The sequence below is a fragment of the Mya arenaria genome, chromosome 17 (assembly GCF_026914265.1).
Source record: "Mya arenaria isolate MELC-2E11 chromosome 17, ASM2691426v1".
NCBI lineage: Eukaryota > Metazoa > Mollusca > Bivalvia > Myida > Myidae > Mya > Mya arenaria.
Genome location: NC_069138.1, coordinates 22,452,895 through 22,477,703, shown reverse-complemented (window position 1 = coordinate 22,477,703; position 24,809 = coordinate 22,452,895). Strand labels below are relative to the sequence as shown.

General features: G+C 31.3%; 1 protein-coding gene across 2 annotated transcripts in view; it reads left to right on the top strand.

The window, feature by feature from the left end:
• LOC128224087 (uncharacterized) overlaps positions 1 to 24,809 on the top strand; it is a 103,975-nt gene that overhangs the window by 10,932 nt on the left and 68,234 nt on the right. For both annotated transcript variants that reach the window (XM_052933742.1, XM_052933741.1), the window contains exons 5-7: positions 2,560 to 2,607; positions 6,378 to 6,425; positions 14,663 to 14,686. In XM_052933742.1, coding sequence (XP_052789702.1) covers positions 2,560 to 2,607; positions 6,378 to 6,425; positions 14,663 to 14,686 — 120 coding nt within the window. The remainder of the gene's footprint in view (positions 1 to 2,559; positions 2,608 to 6,377; positions 6,426 to 14,662; positions 14,687 to 24,809) is intronic.

Below are 24,809 nucleotides of genomic sequence, written 5' to 3'. Positions count from 1 at the left end.
ATTATAATCTGGAAAAAGTATCGTTCAAATGCTGGTTAAATGTTTGAAATTGAAATATATACATATCATGAATGTCTCGAATTTTATAATTATTATTTAATTGAAACTGATAAGAGCACACTTTGTTTATAACTTTACAACATATTTTATTGTAGTTTATCTAAAGATAGTTCAATTTAAAAAAAACGGTATCCATATTGCCTATTTGTTTTAACAATATACAGGTATCGTGGAACAATGGACTGTCCGTATTGTTTTACCTTGTTTTGTTGTAGACAAAATATACATAGCAAGCTTAAGATTCGATGCTATACTAGTATTACATTAGCGCTTTTGGTTGCGCTCTTCTTGATGAGGTTAATCTTTATTGAATATTTTATTAAGTATGTCAAGCTTAATAACCGATCACAGCTAAAGATCAGATACATTAAAATGTTACACTAATTTTCAATGATTAAAACGTATGGTTCTGATTTGCTGACGGTGAGTTTGTCAAAATATGAATTTATACGCGTTTCCCTGAGTTCCTTATGTCGAGCGTATAATTCGGATACAACATTATTCGAACTCTATTTGCAAAACTGTTGTAATACCAGGAATTAATTATCAAGGGAAAATTTTGGTCAATATCCGATTAACATCGCTTTTGTGACCAGTTGTAATTGCTTTTAGTTTAAGAAATGTGTGAACGGATTTATTGAAACAACGAGTCTACGTTAAGTTAGTATTGTGTTCAATAAACTGCTTATTTCCAAAGTCATCACCTAGAAATCATGCGATATTGTTAATGTGATAACCTTGACAAACATCATCATAATCATATTGTCGAACGGTCTCCACTTTTAGAATGCAGACTGATTTTCTAGGTTAACTTACTTCTTTATATAGTGTTAAAACCTTATATAATGGTAGGTATTGTTTTGATAAGCATAACCATTTGCATATAATATATAGTATATTGACAACGATTCATCTTTACTAACAGTAATCGGGAGAACAATGCTTCACACAATTCGACAAATATGAAATAATTATTGAACAAAAAACGCCTCGAATCGTACTCGTGCTCGAGGGTGAGCTCGGGCGAAACATCTCTTTACGAATGTTCAATAGTTTACCATACTAAACTTTCTTTTTTAACAATAGATCAAGTCTCAAATGTACCTATGATACCATATTGGAATATACGAACAACAACGTTTCTTTTCAGATGTTTAGTGTATTCAGATTAGATTATGTTGAACAACGCTTTCCAACAACAAAACTATCATGGTAACCAATTAAACCACACTTATGATTAAGACATCCTTGTCATGTTGTGTTTTATCTTGTTTCAATTTTATACTTGATTTGCTTTTCTAAAAAGTATTTGTATATTAAGTTATAATTTTGGAATCTAGCTAGTTGCAAGTTAGATAACTTAGAAAGATTCGCTAAAAAAATATGCCTTTTTTTTCTATTTTTTATTAAGAATCCCTTAATTTACCAGATATGAGTCTATTACATTGTAAAAGCAGCCTATGCAAATAAAGTTAAGTCATCAATATAAATATTTTTTTTATTTGGGTTAATGTTTAAACTATTGGCAAATAAACATTTCGCAAAAGCTAAACAATAAAATTATTGTATTAATTAACATACATATATTCGCCATTGGATATTCTTTAACTTCGTGCAGTTAAGCAGATCTTTGTGCTCAATGATCTCGCCGAAAACGCCATGGCTGATACACACGTAGCGAAACACATTCATTTAAAAGAAAAAGGGAAACAGCTCGGGTATCTTTCTAAAATTTCCTACTTTTATATTTTAGTCAATTACCCATAATAAGTGTTTTTCGAAATTGTTCATATACATAGATATACGCGAATATACTTTTTGAAACATGCATGTCATTAAAGTACCCGAAATGTAGCTAACAACGACATATAACTCAAAGCAGACGACAATTCGACTATTTTGGAACGATAAGAAATATAAACTTAACTTGATTGTATAACATTTATCTGACATATCTTATTCAGGAATACTGAAAAAAAAACAATTTAGTAGTTCTATGCAAAAGAGTAGTTATATAGATAAATATTAACAGTCGTTTGGATTAAAGGTATCCTAAAACGTTTTAAAAGTTAACAAGTTACTTGGTTTCAACAATATTTAATTCAATATATCATTTTAAGGAGACACCAAGTCAAAGTATAAGCAAAGGATTTCCTGTGGTAACAATACATATAGAAAAACAAGTGTTGTATGCACAAAACAAGATAATCAGGAAATAATTTAGAAGAAAGGTTTAACCAATTTTATATTTGAAACATATGTTATCTTGTTGATGCCCTTACATCAATTAGAGCTTATCTAAAATTAATCTTAAATTTGAACAATATGTATGCTTTCAATTATTTTGTTTTAATATTAGTTTATAGATCACCTATGTACAGAACATTTCCTTAACAAAATAAACGAGTCCCGATACCTCCCTCCACTTACCTTTTCAATTCAGAAGTGGTTTCTTTATTAGATTTATTTATATGAAACTTACTCTTTTTTAATTTTCAGGTGATCCGCAAATGACGACATCAAGGTATTCTACATGGCTCTCAAGACGTATGTATATCTAATAGAAACATGCGAACACAAATATAGTTTTATCGGTTTTCAAAATATAAATCTGCAAAGATTGCATTCCAGTTTGGACATCAAAATATAATATATAATAGGATTCGTTTGATTGTTATATGAAGTCAGTATCGTTTCAATGAGGGGAAAATGGCCATGTTACTTTTATAATTATTATTAGAAATAGCTATTTGTGGCAAATAATTTCTTAATAAGCGGTTGGCAGATATGATAAAGGCATTCACAAATTTCCACAGTCCAAAAAAACCAACGGCACAATTATTTGCCTTTGTTATGTCCTATAGTGGACATTTGTGTTTGCGACCCATTGATATATCCTCTATGATATATATCATGAATATCTAAATGTCCATAACTACTCTTTAATTATCGGCTTTTAAGAACACGCTTCATGAACAACTTATGTTATGTCATGTTTTCTATCTGGTGATCATTCATGCTTAAAAATTAATGTCGGCACCTACCTTGCACATTTAGTTAAATTGACTGACCGTTTCGATTTATTGTTTATTTTTTTTTTATTTTGTAGTAATCAAACTATACCTAACAAGCCTGTTTGATATGGTGATATTCGAATTTACGTCGCAATATTCCATTTTGGTGTCTGGTTGGGCTAATCTGAGTTAATTGTTTTTATACTAAATATGTATAGCTTACGATCACATTGATATATTTTTCATGAAATGTGACCCACGCAAATAACTGATGTTTATGCTCAACTTGTGTACAAATTGTAATTAAAAAAACACACGAATAAATGATGTTTAAACCAAAACGAATATATCTAGAGTTCCCTATATAACACTTCCAAAATAATAACTTATTGGAATTAAAGCTCGAATTTATGTGGCGAAAACTCTGTAAATAAGGTTTGAGTATGGAAATAAAAAAACACAATGCCGTTCATTGCAACCACTGACATATGTATACGGGCATTTCAACATATTAATAAGATAATCAACATAAATATACCAACAGACGAATATTTGCTAAAATGCAAAATATACATCACTACCTAATGCGACAAGTGTTCTTATTATTTAGGCTGTATTTGTATTTGTAGTACCATATAAAATAAGACCTTTGAAATAACAATTTATAGCGATTGAAAATGTGTTTCCTTTTATTCTGAAATTTCACTTTGAACATCAAACAATACTATATAGATAGATTCCGGTAGATTATAATCTGGAAAAAGTATCGTTCAAATGCTGGTTAAATGTTTGAAATTGAAATATATACATATCATGAATGTCTCGAATTTTATAATTATTATTTAATTGAAACTGATAAGAGCACACTTTGTTTATAACTTTACAACATATTTTATTGTAGTTTATCTAAAGATAGTTCAATTTAAAAAAAACGGTATCCATATTGCCTATTTGTTTTAACAATATACAGGTATCGTGGAACAATGGACTGTCCGTATTGTTTTACCTTGTTTTGTTGTAGACAAAATATACATAGCAAGCTTAAGATTCGATGCTATACTAGTATTACATTAGCGCTTTTGGTTGCGCTCTTCTTGATGAGGTTAATCTTTATTGAATATTTTATTAAGTATGTCAAGCTTAATAACCGATCACAGCTAAAGATCAGATACAATAAAATGTTACACTAATTTTCAATGATTAAAACGTATGGTTCTGATTTGCTGACGGTGAGTTTGTCAAAATATGAATTTATACGCGTTTCCCTGAGTTCCTTATGTCGAGCGTATAATTCGGATACAACATTATTCGAACTCTATTTGCAAAACTGTTGTAATACCAGGAATTAATTATCAAGGGAAAATTTTGGTCAATATCCGATTAACATCGATTTTGTGACCAGTTGTAATTGCTTTTAGTTTAAGAAATGTGTGAACGGATTTATTGAAACAACGAGTCTACGTTAAGTTAGTATTGTGTTCAATAAACTGCTTATTTCCAAAGTCATCACCTAGAAATCATGCGATATTGTTAATGTGATAACCTTGACAAACATCATCATAATCATATTGTCGAACGGTCTCCACTTTTAGAATGCAGACTGATTTTCTAGGTTAACTTACTTCTTTATATAGTGTTAAAACCTTATATAATGGTAGGTATTGTTTTGATAAGCATAACCATTTGCATATAATATATAGTATATTGACAACGATTCATCTTTACTAACAGTAATCGGGAGAACAATGCTTCACACAATTCGACAAATATGAAATAATTATTGAACAAAAAACGCCTCGAATCGTACTCGTGCTCGAGGGTGAGCTCGGGCGAAACATCTCTTTACGAATGTTCAATAGTTTACCATACTAAACTTTCTTTTTTAACAATAGATCAAGTCTCAAATGTACCTATGATACCATATTGGAATATACGAACAACAACGTTTCTTTTCAGATGTTTAGTGTATTCAGATTAGATTATGTTGAACAACGCTTTCCAACAACAAAACTATCATGGTAACCAATTAAACCACACTTATGATTAAGACATCCTTGTCATGTTGTGTTTTATCTTGTTTCAATTTTATACTTGATTTGCTTTTCTAAAAAGTATTTGTATATTAAGTTATAATTTTGGAATCTAGCTAGTTGCAAGTTAGATAACTTAGAAAGATTCGCTAAAAAAATATGCCTTTTTTTCTATTTTTTATTAAGAATCCCTTAATTTACCAGATATGAGTCTATTACATTGTAAAAGCAGCCTATGCAAATAAAGTTAAGTCATCAATATAAATATTTTTTTTATTTGGGTTAATGTTTAAACTATTGGCAAATAAACATTTCGCAAAAGCTAAACAATAAAATTATTGTATTAATTAACATACATATATTCGCCATTGGATATTCTTTAACTTCGTGCAGTTAAGCAGATCTTTGTGCTCAATGATCTCGCCGAAAACGCCATGGCTGATACACACGTAGCGAAACACATTCATTTAAAAGAAAAAGGGAAACAGCTCGGGTATCTTTCTAAAATTTCCTACTTTTATATTTTAGTCAATTACCCATAATAAGTGTTTTTCGAAATTGTTCATATACATAGATATATGCGAATATACTATTTGAAACATGCATGTCATTAAAGTACCCGAAATGTAGCTAACAACGACATATAACTCAAAGCAGACGACAATTCGACTATTTTGGAACGATAAGAAATATAAACTTAACTTGATTGTATAACATTTATCTGACATATCTTATTCAGGAATACTGAAAAAAAACAATTTAGTAGTTCTATGCAAAAGAGTAGTTATATAGATAAATATTAACAGTCGTTTGGATTAAAGGTATCCTAAAACGTTTTAAAAGTTAACAAGTTACTTGGTTTCAACAATATTTAATTCAATATATCATTTTAAGGAGACACCAAGTCAAAGTATAAGCAAAGGATTTCCTGTGGTAACAATACATATAGAAAAACAAGTGTTGTATGCACAAAACAAGATAATCAGGAAATAATTTAGAAGAAAGGTTTAACCAATTTTATATTTGAAACATATGTTATCTTGTTGATGCCCTTACATCAATTAGAGCTTATCTAAAATTAATCTTAAATTTGAACAATATGTATGCTTTCAATTATTTTGTTTTAATATTAGTTTATAGATCACCTATGTACAGAACATTTCCTTAACAAAATAAACGAGTCCCGATACCTCCCTCCACTTACCTTTTCAATTCAGAAGTGGTTTCTTTATTAGATTTATTTATATGAAACTTACTCTTTTTTAATTTTCAGGTGATCCGCAAATGACGACATCAAGGTATTCTACATGGCTCTCAAGACGTATGTATATCTAATAGAAACATGCGAACACAAATATAGTTTTATCGGTTTTCAAAATATAAATCTGCAAAGATTGCATTCCAGTTTGGACATCAAAATATAATATATAATAGGATTCGTTTGATTGTTATATGAAGTCAGTATCGTTTCAATGAGGGGAAAATGGCCATGTTACTTTTATAATTATTATTAGAAATAGCTATTTGTGGCAAATAATTTCTTAATAAGCGGTTGGCAGATATGATAAAGGCATTCACAAATTTCCACAGTCCAAAAAACCAACGGCACAATTATTTGCCTTTGTTATGTCCTATAGTGGACATTTGTGTTTGCGACCCATTGATATATCCTCTATGATATATATCATGAATATCTAAATGTCCATAACTACTCTTTAATTATCGGCTTTTAAGAACACGCTTCATGAACAACTTATGTTATGTCATGTTTTCTATCTGGTGATCATTCATGCTTAAAAATTAATGTCGGCACCTACCTTGCACATTTAGTTAAATTGACTGACCGTTTCGATTTATTGTTCATTTTTTTTTTATTTTGTAGTAATCAAACTATACCTAACAAGCCTGTTTGATATGGTGATATTCGAATTTACGTCGCAATATTCCATTTTGGTGTCTGGTTGGGCTAATCTGAGTTAATTGTTTTTATACTAAATATGTATAGCTTACGATCACATTGATATATTTTTCATGAAATGTGACCCACGCAAATAACTGATGTTTATGCTCAACTTGTGTACAAATTGTAATTAAAAAAACACACGAATAAATGATGTTTAAACCAAAACGAATATATCTAGAGTTCCCTATATAACACTTCCAAAATAATAACTTATTGGAATTAAAGCTCGAATTTATGTGGCGAAAACTCTGTAAATAAGGTTTGAGTATGGAAATAAAAAAACACAATGCCGTTCATTGCAACCACTGACATATGTATACGGGCATTTCAACATATTAATAAGATAATCAACATAAATATACCAACAGACGAATATTTGCTAAAATGCAAAATATACATCACTACCTAATGCGACAAGTGTTCTTATTATTTAGGCTGTATTTGTATTTGTAGTACCATATAAAATAAGACCTTTGAAATAACATAAAACGTAAACATAGCAGTATTACATGCATACTAGTACTCATTAAATATTTCATATGATGTTCAAAATAACGCCAAGGGATTCCACAATTGCCGAATTTTGAATTCTGCGTAAACAAGCTAGCATGAAAAACAAACTAAATGTCCATAATAAATTATAACAATTAGTACCAGCTTGTCTCTCTTTTTTCTCTTATTCTGCATACCAACATGTTTTAACAAAAAGCATTACATTTCCATGTCGAACCTAATTGATTTTTACATTATAATCCCTACGAAATGTTTGGAAAAGTGTTTGAAAATACTTTGTTAAAGAAATGAACGATACATGTATACACGAACTTGTCTTTTCCGAATACCAATTCAAGTTATCCGAGAAAAATCGAGTAACCTAGTATTCGATCGGAAGATTGTCCGAGTACTCGAGAACCAATTGTACAACTCGTTGACATCCATAATTGTTTTGTTTACAAATAAAATAAATCAAAATATTGGAAATCATGTATAAATATACAAGTTTTCTTTTCTTTATTTGTATAGCTAAGTTCTGAAAATGGCATGACCAAGACCATTCAAATCTAGTTTAAGCCTCAAATTGTGAACATTTGCTAAAATTGTTCAAATAATGGTCCTTTGATTAAAACTAGCCACTCTGCGGTTGAAAATTTATTTTATACTTATATAGTAAAATGTTTCAAAATCTTATCGAAAACCGCAATGTCAAGACCCTTGCTATTTGTCATGTAGTGGACATTAACTACCTTCACCAATAGCATCCAATGATATGCTTAGCAGCCATTGATTTCCTTAGTTACTAATGACTTTCTCATCAACCACTTTATTAGCAACCTATGATTTCCTTAGCAACAAAGACCTGCTTGTAAAACATTGACCTACTTAGCGACCATTACTTCTTTTGCAACTTTTGATTTCGTCAGTAACAAAGGACTACCTTCGCAACCAATGGCATTCTTAGCTATAAATGAAAACAAATGACTTCCTTTTCAACTGATGAATTTCTTAGTTACCATTTCCTACCTCAGCAGCCTTTTACTCTTCCACTGACCCTTGATTTCTTAGTAACGCATGGCTTAGCAACCAATGCCTTTTAAAAATACAAATGACAACCTTTGCAACTTCCTAAATAAACCTAATAAAGCAAAACAATTTTCAAGGGCTACTTAAGCGGCCAGATAATTTCCTACCATACTTTTACTGTCTTAGTTACCATTATTTAGCGAATATCTACACTCATTTAAATTAATTCCTTAGCAACCGATTACTTTCTTAGCAACTACTAACTTCTTAGCAACTACCTACATTAAAAGAAAAAACATCCTTAGCAAATAAGGACCTTTATACCAACTACATTCATACATAGAATCGACTTAATTTCTTAGAACTCTATTTTCCAAACGAACAACCTACATCAATAGCAACAATTGACTACCATAGCAACGATCTGGGTTCCGTTGCCAACATATGCACTTTCCATGAAAAAAAACAGCTGACAACATCTCTTAGAAATACTATTAAATCGCATACCTCCTAATCAGCCATCATATTACTCGGCAAACACTTACTGTCATAGCACGCAGCATTAATTACCACTAACTTGTTGGTTATTTTAACCAGGTGAACGATATAGGGCCATCTTTGCCATTTTTTTAAAGCTGTACACTTGTCTTAGTGCGTATTTAGATTAACTGGTTAACTAAAGTAAAACATTATACAAAAACAATTTCTAATAATTAAAAGTTTTGAATATTATTTGAAACGCTTAGTTTACTTAACACAGTTAATCAAAGCTACCACTCGTTACCGTTCATGCGTATTTACGATAGGCAGATTCAAAATATATTAGAAATCACTGAAGTTGACGAAGAGTCTAAATATGAATCAAATTATATTGTTTTTATAGCAATACAAATTGTAATCCTTTTATTTTTACGATACGCAGATTCATATAGATAACGTACGAGCTCCCTTCAAACTATAAAGTAAATAAATGTTTCGTATACCACCTCAAAAAAGTCAGTTCAAATGCATAATAAATCACGTCTGAATACGTGTCAAATCATGTTGTCTCTTTATAGCGTTTGAAAATGCGTTTCCTTTTATTCTGAGATTCGGTTTGGACATAAAAAATAATAGATTATAGGATCCGAAAGATTTTAATCTGAAGTAAATATCGTTTAAATGCGGGTTTAATGCTTTTATAAATATTTTACGTCAAAATTCCTTGTTTGGTAGGTTTTATAGTGGATAATATTGCTTGCTTGCATAAAGATCTGATGGCGACCCAATGAAATATATATATATCATGAATATCTCGACTTTCATAATTACTAGTATTTTATTCGACTGATAAGAGCATACTTTGTATACAACTTTACATCAATTTTTATTGTAGTTCATCTGAAGATAATTCAAATTTTAAAAAGTCGGTACCCAATTCAAATTGCACATTTTCATAACAATATACAGGAAACGTGGAAAAGTTGACTGACGGTTTTGTTCTATCTTGTTTTGTTGTAAACAAAATTTACTTAACAAGCTTGTTCTGTTACATGAAGATTTGATGCAATACTAGTATTTCATTTGCGCTTCTTTCGGGATTACGTTAATTTTTATTGAATATTTTATTAAAGCTTAATATTCGATCGCAGTTAAGATCGGATACATTAAAAATGTGCACTCATTTTCAACGATTAAAACGTATGGTTCTGATATGCTGTGGGTGAGTTCGTCAAAAGGTGAATATATAAGCGTTTCCCTGAGTTCCTTATGCCAAGCGTATACTTAGGATAAGACATTAGTCGGACTGTATTTGCAAAACTGCTGCAAGATCAGAAATTAACTATTAACTATCAGGTGCAGAAGTTGGTCAATATCCGATTAACACTTTTTTTGTGACTAAGTTTTAATTGCTTTTATTTCAAGAAATGTGTCAACGGATTTATTGAAACCACGAGTCTACGTAAAGTTAGTATTTTGTTCAATACAAGGCTTATTTCCAAAGTCATTACATAGAAATTGCGATATTGTTAATGTGATAACATTGACACACATTATCATAATAATATTGTCGAAACGGTCTCTACTATTAGAATGACGACAGATTTCCAGGTTAACATACTTCTTTATATATTGTTAAACCCTTATATAATGGTAGGTATTGTTTTTGATAAGCATACATTTTGGCAAATGGCATATTGACACCGATTCTTCTTTACTAACGTTAGTCGGGAGAAAAATGCATAACACTGTATGTCAAATATGAAATTATTTCTAACAAAACACGCCTTGAGTGAGCTCTGGCACACATTTGTATACAATATTTTAATAGTTTACCATTACAAAGTTTCGTTAAACAACAGATAGTGTCGAATGTTCCTATAATTCCATATTGGAATATACGAACAACAACGTTTCTTTTTAGATGTTTAGTGTATTCAGATTATCTCATGTGGAACAACACTTTCCAACAACAAAATTATCATGTTAACCAATTAAACCCCCATAATGATTAAGGAAATTCGCCCCGTAACTTTTTTTTTTAACTTGTTTCAATTTTATACTTTGATATTTTTTTTTCTAACAAGTATTTGTTTATTAAATAATAATTTTGGAATCGAGCTACTTGCCAGTAAGTTAATTAAGAAAGATTCGCCAAAATATTTCTTTTTTGTCTATGTTTTTTTATTTAGAATCCCTTAATTTACCAGATATGACTTTATTACATTGTAATAACTGACTATGCAGTCATAGTTAAGTCATCAATATAAAACAAATAACTTGTTTGGGTAAAGATTTAAACTGTTGGCAAATAAACATTTCGTATTAATGAACATACTTTAATTCGCCATGGGATATTCTATAACTTCGTACAGTTAAGCAGATCTTTGTGCCCAATGATCCCGCCAAAAACGCGTTGGCTGATACAAACGTAGTTAAACCAAGTATCAAAAAGGAAAAAAAGAAATAGCTCGGGTATCTATATAAATTTTTCTACTTTTATATACTAGTCAATTACCAATAATAAGTGGTTTGAATTTCTAACTTGTTCGTTAATACACACAGACATATGCGAATATACATTTTTTTAAAACATAAATGTCATTAAAGTACCCGAAAGGTAGCCTATAACGACAGATAATTCATAGCAGACGACAAATCGACTATTTTGAAACGGTAAACAAATCTAAACTTAACTTGATCGTACAACATCTAGCATGTCCTGTTTAGGAATCACTCAAGCGATGCATTGGGATTCATAAGTAGTACCAAACGGTATTATATAATTTAACGGAGATTAAAAAGTAAAAACTAGTTTTATGCAACAGAGTATTTGAACAGTCATTACGAATAAAAGGAAGAGCCTACCCTGGCCTTAAAACGTTATAAAAGTCAACAAGTAACTTGGTTAAAACAATAATTGTTTCAATGAAACATTTTAAAGAGACACCAAGTCTAAGCATGAGCAGAGGATTTCCGGTCGTTGCAAAACATGAAAAATAAACGTTGTGTGTATACACAAAACAAAAACTGCGGAACCCCTTTAGAAAACAATGCTTATTTTTGGTTGAAACAATTTAATTCAGTGTAACATTTAAAAGAGACACCAAGCCTTAGTATAAGTAAGGGATTTCCTGTGGTAAAAATACCTATGAAATAAACAAGTATGCACAAAACAAGATCATCAGGACATAATTTAGAAGAAAGGTTTAGAGCCTATAACATGCCTCGATCCTGTAAATTGAATTTATTATAAAACAAGTATATGATTTTGAACGTTGATCCCTTTTTATTGATAAGCAAAGTAATATACTGAGTACAGGATAACGTGGGATATGTTAGGAAAGACAATGACTTTATATGATTGGATAAAACATACTGACTAACCTATTTTATATTTGAAACATATGTAATCTTGTTGATTCCCTCACATCACTAAGAACGTTTCTATAATTAATCTAAAATTCGAACAATATGTATGCTTTTAATAATTCTGTTTTAATATTAGTTTATAGATCAACCTTTGTACAGAACATTTCCTTTACAAAATATACGAGTCCTAAAACCTCACTCCGCTTACTTTTCCAATTCAGAAGTGGTTTCTTTATGGATTTATTCAGATGTAAATTACTCTTTTTCTTACTTTTCAGTTGATCTGCTAATGCCGAAAGTATATATAATTGAAAATTGTGAACACAATTTTTATAATAACATCTCAATATTCCTATAACACACTTCCAATACTATAACTAATTGGAATTAAAGCTCGAACAAAAGTGGACAAAAACATTTTGTCTTAAAAGAAATTAACTCAACAACACTGATACATGTGTATGGGCATTCCACCTTATGCTAATCAACAGAATCACACCTACAGACGAATATTTGCTCAAATGCAAAATGTCCAACATTAGCTAATGCGACAAGTGTTCTTGCAATTTAAAATAAATTTTCCACTTTTTCTTGGGGAATCATATAATACAAGACCTTTGACATAACGTAAGCAGTAAATATATCAGTTTTACCTGCAGAATACTACTCATTAAATATTTCATACGTTGTTTGAAATAACATAAATTCCACACTTTCCTAACGCACAAACGCATTCAAACTGTACGTGACATAGTTAGCATGAAAAACGAACCATATTTTTCCATAAAGATTCAAACAGAGAATACCAGTTCTTCTCTCTTTCTTTTTCTTTTTTCTGAATACCAACATTTTTTTAACAAAAACATTACATTTCAATGTCGAACATTCTATGAACGTTCTTATGTTATAAATGTTTACTAAGTTCTGCATTGAAATTGATTTGTTTATAAATAAATAACAAATAAACCAAAATATCGGAATTCCTATATCAATGTAAAATTATTTCTATGTTTCATCAATGATAAAGGTTTTACAAGAGATTTTCCTCATTATACTTTTAACATTGATAAAATATCATTAAATACAATGAAGTGAAAAAGGTTAAAAGATATATGATAACTATTTACTATGCATTTTTAATACTTTGTATAGGTCACTAGTTTATATATAATTAACATATAACTCTCAAGGACTTTTCTTTGTATGATAGGATAAGAAATCCTGGTACGCTTGTTTTAAACAATAGCAATTATTGAAGCGATAAGTTCACTTAAAAACGATCATTTCATATTAACAACATTGTATTTTATTTTTCAATCGTACGGGACAAAACATGTAACCATCATGCAAGAAGAGAATTCATATTACGAAGAAACATTCAGACTCATAGTATTAAGCATTGAGTTTGAAATTGGTCTTACATACCTTGAAATCACTTACCGAAAAAAAGTATCCGGATGTATTTTACATATGACATAACGCTATAACATAAACATACACTCAAAATGACCGCTTGTGGACATGTCGGCGCCATGTGAGTCACAGATTTGTCTGTAAACACAGTCTTTTACCTTGCATTTTTTGTAAATGCGTACATAAAGGGAAATAATTGGCCATTCAGGACAAAATGAAAGAAACACTGTTTTAAGCACACCTGACCAAGAAGAGTTAAAAGTGACCTGATGTATCCGTATTCCGTTTAAACTCTACCTATTTCAATGTAACAGTTAAAAGAGACACCTAGTCTAAGCATGAGCAAAGGATTTCCGGTGGTAACAAAACATGAAAAATAAACGTTGTGTGCATTCACAAAACAACAACTGCGGAACCCCCTAAGCAAACAATGCTTATTTTTGGTTGAAACAACTTTGTAAATAAGGTTTCAATCTTGAAAAAAATACTTAATAACAACTGATACATGTATACGGGAATTTCAACTTAAGCTTATAAACAGAATCATACCTACAGAGGAATATTTACTCAAATGCAAAATGACCAACACCAGCTAATGCAGAGAGTTCTTGCAATTATTAATATATTTTCCACTTTTTCTTGGAGTAACATATAATGCAAGACCTTTGTAATAACGCGAGCAGTTCTTATTACTGCAATATAAATGTTCACCAAGTTCTGTATTGAAATTATTATGCTTATAAATAAATTAAAAATGAATCAAAATATCGGAATTCCTCTATCATTATATATTTTTTTCTATGTTTCAGGAGAGAACTTAATTGATCGACTTGGTAAGTAAACAATGGTTTTACAAGTGATTTTCCCAAGTAATGTATACTTTTAACATTGATAAAATATAATTAAATGCAATGAAGTGAAAAAGGTTAAAAGACATATGATAACTATATACTATGCAATTTTAAGACTTTGTATAGGTCACTAGTTTATATATAAATAACATATAACTCTCAACGACTTTTCTTTGTATTATAGGATAGGAAATCCTAGAACGCTTGTTTTAAACAATACCAAATATAGTAGCGATAAGTTCACTCAAATACGATCACTTCATGCTATCAATATTGTATTTTGTTTCAATCATATGGGCTATGTAACCACCATATTAGAAGAAAATGTATTTTACGAAAAACAATTCAAACTCATAGTATTAAGCATTGAGTTTCAAATTGGTTTTACATATCTTGAAAGCACTTACCAAAGAAAAGTATCCGAATGTATTTTACCTAAGACATAACGCTATAACATGAACATACAATCAAAATGACCGCTTATGGATATGTCGGCGCCATGTGAGTCACATATTTGTCTGTAAGCAAACTCTTTTCCTTGATTTGTTTAATGATGCGTACATGAAGGGAAATAATTTGTCCGGACCACGTTCGTTCGAGTACACAGGTTATGTCTGTGAACATTTTAAGGAACAAAGCATAACATATTGAATTCAAATTTAAATTGTAGGCGTGCACTAATGAAATGTTCTCCTTTTGTCTGACTATATTCACACTGTTAGGTAACTGTAAGGTCCATACGCTTGATTTTTAGCCTCATGTAGTGGTTCTTTACAAAGTTTGTTCAATAATGTCCGTGTGACCAACAGTAGACAACCACCCCCACCCCCTTGAGGGCTCAGGTTTTCAATGTACTGAACATTTTCTCTGAGATCGCAAATCAAAGTTCTTTGCTGCTCAGCATTTAAATCATTTAGTTGTATTATACCAAGTTTGTATTGTTCGAATTATGTCCCCTAGGGTGAAGCTGGCCCCGTCCCGGTCGTCGAAGGTTTTATATAATAAAACATTGAAAATCTTCTTTATATAAAAACCGCGAGTGCATGACTTTTGACAACTTGGATGTAGCCTCATGTCAGCTTTACGGAGTAATAGAGGTGAAACATAGTATACGTTTTAAACTTTGTTCTCTATTTTGTACTTGTGTAATTGCTTTGTGCATATATCACGAGTCTTTTACATGTAACATTACCCATACAAATATCAAATGTTTATGCTCGAATTGGGTACAAATTGCAGTTGAAACATCCGAATAAGTATTGTTAAGTTGCGCTCTTCTTGATGACGTTTAATCTTTATTGAATATTTTATTAAAAATGTCAAGCTTAATATGCGATGATAGCTAAAGATCAGATACATTTAAATGTTACACTTATTTTCAATGATTAAAGTATGGTTCTGATTTGCTGACGGTGAGTTCGTCAAAAGGTTTATTTATACACGTTACCCTGAGTTACTTATGCCGAACGTATAATTAGGATATGATATTATTCGAACTGTATTTGCAAAACTGCTGCAATACATGGAATTTACTCTCAAGGGCAAAATTTGGTCAATATCCGATTAACATCGCTTTTGTGACCAGTTGTAATTGCTTTTAGTTCAAGAAATGTATTAACGGATTTATAGAAACCACGAATCTACGTTAAGTTATTATTGTGTTCAATATACTGCTTATTTCCAAAGTCATCACATAGAAATTGCGATATTTTTAATGTAATAACCTTGACAAACATTGTCATAATACTATTGTCGAACGGTCTCCACTATTAGAATGCAAACGGGTTTTTCAGGTGAACATAATTCTTTATATATTGTTAAAACCTTATATAATGGTAGCTATTGCTTTGATAAGCATAAACATTTGCATATAGCATATGGTATATTGACACCGACATATCTTAACTAACAGTAATCGGGAGAAAAATGCTTAACACTGTAAGACGAATATGATAGAATTTCTAACATAGAACAACTCGAATCGTACTCGTACCCGATGGTGAGCTAAGGCAAAACATTTGTCTACGAATTTGCAATAGTTTACCATTCTTAACTGTTCGTTAAACAATATATCAAGTCTCAAATATTCCTATGATACCATATCGGAATATACGAACAAAATCGTCTCTTTTCAGATGTTTAGTGTTTTCAGATTAAATTATGTAGAACAACACTTTTCAACAACAAAATCATCATGGTTACCAATTAACCGCAATAATGATTAAGACATCCTTGTCCCGTAGTGTTTTTACTTGTTTCAATTTTATACTTTGATTTGAATTTTTTTCTTAAACGTATTTGTATATTAAGTAATAATTTTGTAAGCTAGCTAGTGGCCAGTTAGTTAATTTACAAAGTTTCGCTAAAAAATATGCCTTAATTTTCTAACTTCTTATTTAGAAACCCTTAATTTACCAGACATAACTTTATAACATTAATACATCAATTTTAAAAAAGCTAAACAATATAAATAAAGTATTATTTAACATACATGTATTCGCCATAGAATATTCTTTAACTTCGTACAGTTAGGCAGACTTTTGTGCTCAATGATCTTGCCGAAAACGCGATGGCTGATACGCACGTAGTGAAACACATGCATTTAACTGGGAAAAAGAAACGCTCGGGTATCTTTCGAACTTTTTCATATACATAGTTATATGCGAACATACTATTTGAAACATACATGTCATTAAAGTACCCGAAAGGTAGCCTACAACGACATATAACTCAAAGCAGACGACAATTCGACTATTTTGAAACAAAAAATATAAACTTAACTTGATTGTATATCATTTATCTGACATATCCTATCCAGGAATCACTCATGTTATGCATTGGGAACGATAATTAGTTCTATACTGTATTACATTAAACGTAGATTAAAAAAAAACGACAACAATTCAGTAGTTTTTTGCAACAGAGTCGTTACACAGTCATTTGGGTTAAAGGTAGAGACAACCCCGTGCCCTAAAAACGTTATCAAAGTCAACATGTTACTTTGTTTAAACAATATTTAATTTAGTGTAACATTTAAAAGAGACACCAAACCTTAGAATAAGTAAGAGATTTCCTGTGGTAAAAATACATCTAAAATAAACAAGTATGCACAAAACAAGATTATCAGGACATAATTTAGAAGAAAGGTTTAGAGCCTATAACATGCCTCGATCCTGTAAATTGAATTTATTACATATTAAAATTGTGGAATTGTTAGAAAACTATGGTTATTTTTGGACGTATAAAACAAGTATATGATTTTGAACGTTGATCCCTTATATTGATAAGCAAAGTAGTATACTGAGTAAAGGATAACGTGGGATATGTTAGGAAAGACAATGACTTTTAAATTATATGATTGGATAAAACATACTGACTAACCTATTTTATATTTGAAACATATGTTGATTCCCTCACATCACTAAGAACGTACCTATAATTTATCTAAAATTCGAAGAATATGTATGCTTTTAATAATTCTGTTTTAATATTAGTTTATAGATCAACCTTTGTACAGAACATTTCCTTTACAAAATATACGAGTCCTAAAACCTCACTCCGCTTACTTTTCCAATTCAGAAGTGGTTTCTTTATGGATTTATTCAGATGTAAATTACTCTTTTTTTACTTTTCAGTTGATCTGCTAATGCCGAAAGTATATATAATTGAAAATTATGAACACAAATTTTATAATAACATCTCAATTTTCCTATAATACACTTCCAATACTATAACTAACTGGATTTAAAGCTCGAACAAAAGTGGACAAAAACTTTTGGTCTTAAAAGAAATTAACTCATCAACACTGATACATGTGTATGGGCATTCCACCTTATGCTAATCAACAGAATCACACCTACAGACGAATATCTGCTCAAATGCAAAATGTCCAACATTAGCTAATGCGACAAGTGTTCTTGCAATTTAAAATATATTTTCCACTTTTTCTTGGGGAATCATATACTACAAGACCTTTGACATAACGTAAGCAGTAAATATCTGTTTTACCTGCAGAATACTACTCATTAAATATTTAATACGTTGTTTGAAATAACATCAATTCCACACTTTCCTAATGCACAAACGCATTCAAACTGTATGTGACATATTTAGCATGAAAAACGAACAATAATTATCCATAATGAAAAAGGTTTTACAAGTGATTTTCCTCATTATACTTTTAACATTGATAAAACATAATTAAATACAATGAAGTAAGAAAGGTTATAACTCTCAACGACTTTTCTTTGTATGATAGGATAGGAAATCATAGAACGCTTGTTTTAAACAATACCAAATATAGTAGCAAGTTTACTCAAATATGATCACTTCATGCTATCAATATTGTATTTTGTTTCAATCATATGGGTAAAATATGTAACCACCATATAAGAAAAAAATGCATTTTACGGAAAAAAACTATTCAAACTCAGAGTATGAAGATTGCTTATGATTAAAAGTAACTGTCTATAATTAAAGGCATTCACGCCAAAATGTAAGGAACACTGTTTTAAGCTCACCTGACCACGAAGTGTTAAAAGCGAGCTAATATGTCCGTCTTCCGTAGTCCATTGACCGTCGTGAACATTCTCTTACATTACAAATCTTCTAATCTGATTTGGTAAAATCTTTATACATTTTCCTCTCTGAAATCTCAAGGCCAATATGTGTGCTCATTGAAATGTAGCCTAACGTAATGGCCGTTAACCAAGATTGTTAAAATTATGTCAGTCGAGTGAAATGTGGTCAAGGTTTTGTGTATAACTTAATTTTGAAATTCACTTAGCCTAGACCATTTATATGTTTGTTTAGCTTCAAAATTGCCGTTTACTAAAATTCTTCAAACAATGACAATTTGATCGAAGCTGACCAAATCCCGTTGGTCTTTTTTATGTACGAAAATCTTCTCTGAAACCGCAAGGCCAAGACCATTGATATTTTGTTTGTGATATCAGGAAGTGGTTATTACCACCTTCATCAATAACATCAAATGACTTGCAAATCAAACAATGACTTCCTCCCATACCAATGTCTTCCTCACCAACTACTAACTAAGCGAAGAATGATATCCTTAGCTAAAACTTACCTCCTTTGAAACCATTGACGTATTTACCGACCACTTATTTCTTGAGCATCAAATGACTTCCTTAGCAACCTATAAATCACTTCCTGAGAATCCACATACCTACATTCATGGAAACCAATAACTTCCTTAATACTGCTGGCATTCTTCACAACCAATGACTACCTTAGCAAGCAGATAAATCACCATTCTTTATTAGTTTCCAATGAATTTCTTAGCACCAACATACTTCATTAGTTTTCAATGTCTTCCTCAGCAACAAATGACCTATTTCCTTCGCTAAAATTACCTCCCTGGAAACCATTGAATTACTAAACGATCACCTATTGTTTAGCAACTTACGACTTCCTTTGCTGCTTTTAAATCTTTAAGCAGGCACTCACTTCTTAATCTACAAATTACAACCGTAGCAACCAATCACTTTCGATTATTCATATACCTACATTGATAGTGACCTATAACAACTGCTGACATATTTAGCAACCAATTTTATCTTAGCAAACTGATAATTCATCATACTTCATTAGTTTCTAATGAGTTCCTTATCAAACAATGATTTTCGTCACAAACAATAACTTCCTAAGCAACCATTTTTTTTATCAACTACCTTCATCCAAACCAACGAATGATTTCCTTAGGAACTTATGGCTTTCTTAACAACCAGTGATCACGTAATGATAACCCTTCAAACAATTTTCATCCATAGCAACCATTTACTTCTTTTTCAAGCAATTACTTCGTTATCAATAATTGACTATTTTAGCCACACTTGATTTACCTAGTTACATATAACTTTCTTGGCAACCAATGACTTCTTAAGTTGCAAATGACAACCTAAGTAACTTCCTCTATTCAGCGCAACTAATAATTTCTTAAGCAAACAAGTGCTACTTCAGCTGTCAGATATACATTTGCATTTACTTTCTTTCTGAGTAACCATTGACATACTTAGCAGTCACTTCCTTAACGTCAACAGACATTCATAGAAACGTATGATTTCCTTTAAAACATATGACTTTTTTATCAAACAATGACGTCCTTAGCAACCACTGACTTCCTCAGTAATCATTTACCTCTTAGCAGGTAAATATATATAATAAAGTTCTTAGCGACCAATGATAACCTTAGTAAATCTTTATACAACAAATGCTTTCCGTTTTAAAGACTTCCTTCTTAGCAAACATTGACTACCGTGGCGATTGATTGATTCCTTACCATAATACAAACTCCCAAAGTCACTTATGACTTCCTTAGCAAAAATGACTTTCTTAACAACAAAGAAATCTGAAGCAACGAATGTTGTTTAGCAATTTCCTACATCCATAGTAATTATTGACTTCAATAACCACAACCGGATGACATGTTTTGTTGTTATACAACAGTCGCAGTACGTTTCTGATAGTTACAATGTGTATACAGATCTACTGGTTCAATAAAGTAAATCCAAAATGGAGATATATTATTTCTAATATGTAAGAGTATTTATTTCTACGTAAAACGCTTAATTTATTTAACATAATTGATCAAAGCTTAAACTTGTGTTTGTTAATGCATACGTACGATACACAGATTCAAAGATATATCGTCCGAGCTCCTTTCAAACAATTATGTTAAAAAAACATGCGGTTAACAAAGTCAGTTAAAATTGTTAGAAATCACTGGGGTTGACAATGCGTCTATATTTGTATCCTTTTATTAAGGAGTTTCAGCTTGAACATCGAACAATAATATTATCAAAGCATCCGTTAGATTGTTATTTTATAGTGGTTTATCAGTAAAAAGTAAAAAGAGTTGAAATAATCAAGTTGAAAGTTTTATTGTTTTGAAAAATCAGCCCGCTCTCAGATGCACATTTAACGTTAGCGCGCACAGGGATGGGACATAAATTCAACGAAGTCATTTCTGAAACAGAGTTTGCAATAAACTTTTTTTGTATAACAATGCATTGTCACTTAATATCCTTTCTAGAAAAAATATATAAAATGATATTTTTTACACAAAAAATAATAGTTCACTGTTTCGTAAACACCAAAATTAAGATATCACTCGGACTATCTCGAACTATTACTATTGGTGCTCACTTAGTAATGATATTGCTAGGAGATAGGCTAGAGTTTATCAAGAATCAATTTAATGATTGTTACATTTATTTAGCGGGCGATTTTAACGCAAGAACTAAAGATCTGCGGGACTACATTTCTTCAGATAACTTAGATAATGTGTATGGATATCATGTAGATTATGTTGGCGATACGTTTGAACAACCGCGTAATAATAAAGATCTTGTTCGAGTAAATAATTTTGGTAGGTCATTAATTGATTTTTGTTGTATTCACAATGTACATTTGTTAAATGGTAGGTTACATGGTTACAGGGGATATAACATGTTTAGCAAATGAGGGACAGAGTGTTGTAGACTATCATATTGTTGCCTCAGAACCGTATATTTCATACTTTAGCGTCAAGAATCGAGACGAATCGGACCACTTTCCCATCGTCTCTCATATAAGATACCGCGATGCACAAAGCCATGTCCCTTATCGGACTCAGATCAATAATGCACAACAAACAAATATGACATACGATACTTATAAATGGCGACAAAATGTGTCGACTGAGTTTTTTTAACTTATTTGGCATAAATCTTGAATTAAGCCTTGAACGTATTCATACTGCTATTAACGAAAACGTCAACGAGGCGGTCGCGCTCATATTACATGTATATAAATCGTCTTCATATAATATGCGCTCAAATCAAGGATTTAAGGCTACTATGCAATCACAGCCCGTTTGGTGGGATAACGGATGCGATGAATTGAAGCGCAACAAGTATTCACTCTTACGTCGCTTTAGGTACACAAATAATGAGCAGGATTTTGCTACATATAAAGCATTGCGTAACAGGTTTAAATCACTTTGTAGATCTAAACAAATTTCGCATCAAATTAACCGTAAAAATGTACTGTTACGAGCTAGCAACAATCCAAAGCAGTTTTGGTCATTATTGAAGTCTAGCGCACGCCAAACTAATCCAATTCCTTGTAATATTAAGAATGAAGAGTGGTTTAGGCATTTTAAAGACCTATTATTTAAAAATGGTCAGTTCAACTTGTTAAATATAAACACGGATGGTATATTTAACCATGACATGGATTCAGTATTGAATTGTCCAATTACTTACGAAGAAGTGTTTCGGAGTATCGGTAAACTTAAAACGGACAAGGCCTGTGGCGCTGATGGGATAGGGCCAGAGCTTTATAAGCACACGTGTGACCAAATAGCACCCATATTATTGATACTTTTTAATAAAATTTTAGATACAGGGTCATTCCCAGATGCTTGGTGCGAAAGCATTTTAGTGCCTATTTTCAAGTCAGGTTCGAGAAACGATCAATCTAATTATAGAGGCATTTCTCTCATCAATGTCATGTATAAGCTATTTTCTGGTATAATAAATGACCGACTTACACGTTGGGCGGAGGAGTTTGACGTAATTGACGAGGCGCAGGCGGGTTTTCGCGCGGGTTATTCTACTATAGATAATATTTTCTGTTTGCAATCAATGATAACGAAATATACATCAAAGCCTGGGGGGAGGTTTTACGTATTGTTTGTCGACTTTAAAAAGGCATTTGATTCGTTAGTTCATGAAAAACTGTTTACTAGTTTTATAAGTAAAGGCATTCGTGGAAAAATATTAAATGTTCTTGTATCAATGTATGCAAATTTGACCGCGCGCGTTAGAGTAGAAAAGAGAAATTTATCAGAAGCCTTTACTTGCAACATCGGTACCAGACAAGGAGATTTGAGTTCGCCGATAATTTTTAGTCTATATATAAACGACCTCTGTTCTTATTTAAGGGAAAATTTTAATAGAGGAATTTTCATAACAAATGATATTCCCGACATTATAAGTCTGCTATTCGCTGACGACGTAGCAAATTGCGCAGAAACCGCGATTAACTTACAATTGCAACTTAACCGTATATCGGAATATTGTGATAACGCTGAAATGACTGTTAACTTAAAGAAAACAGAAATCATTGTATTTCGAAACGGCGGTCCGTTAAGAAATTATGAAACTTGGTTATACAAAGGTCAACATGTTAAGGCAACCTCTATGTATAAATATATGGGTCTACTTTTTACCCCCCCCCACCAACTTTCTTGGTCAGATGCAAAACACCAGTTAACATTGCTGACCAGGAAAGCAGTTTTCGCTATAAAATCTTATGAAAGACCGTTTGGTCGTTTTAATACCAAAGAACATTTTAAACTGTTTGACTCTATGGTGGTCCCCATTCTGACATATGGAGCGGAAATCTGGGGTTGTAGTTACGCCCCTGAATTTGAACGAGCTCAATGTTTCTAGTGTGGCGGTTTGTCCACCCAGATATGTATTTCGGGAAATGTAATTATACACATGCTATTGACTCTTATGTTTTTATTTTAGGATATTTCGTATTTTTTACGATATTTCGTATTGCAATCTTACACTGACACATAAGCAAGTAGATGAATGGTTTTCGCTTACAAATTTAGTTCTGATAGATGGAGAGTACTGACATTTGGTGTGTAGGCAGCTTATGAAGAGCTAAATTTGATTTGCTTTTGCCGGAGGATGAATGCAGGTCAAGTTCAAGGTTACGTAAATAGAAACATGGTTTCTGTCCAATTTCCCTATATTTTATATATTTACTTATAATTTTTTTTTTTATTGTTTTAATTTTTTTTTTTTGGTGGGGGGTCAATATAAATGATTCTGGAAAAAACGATTTGTGCAAAATAAATTAAGTTACGATTGATGGAAAATGAATGATTGAACTTGTACGTGTAGGTAGCGTTTGTTAAAACATGGTTCGGTTTGCTTCTGACATAGGTGGAATCAAGGTTAATGTCACAGTTACTAAGATATAAAATTGTTTTCGCTCAATAATCTTAAATAACAAGATGAACAATTTTCACGTATATTGTTATGCGATGAATTGCGATCCGAACATATCCGAAGATGTTGCGTTTATC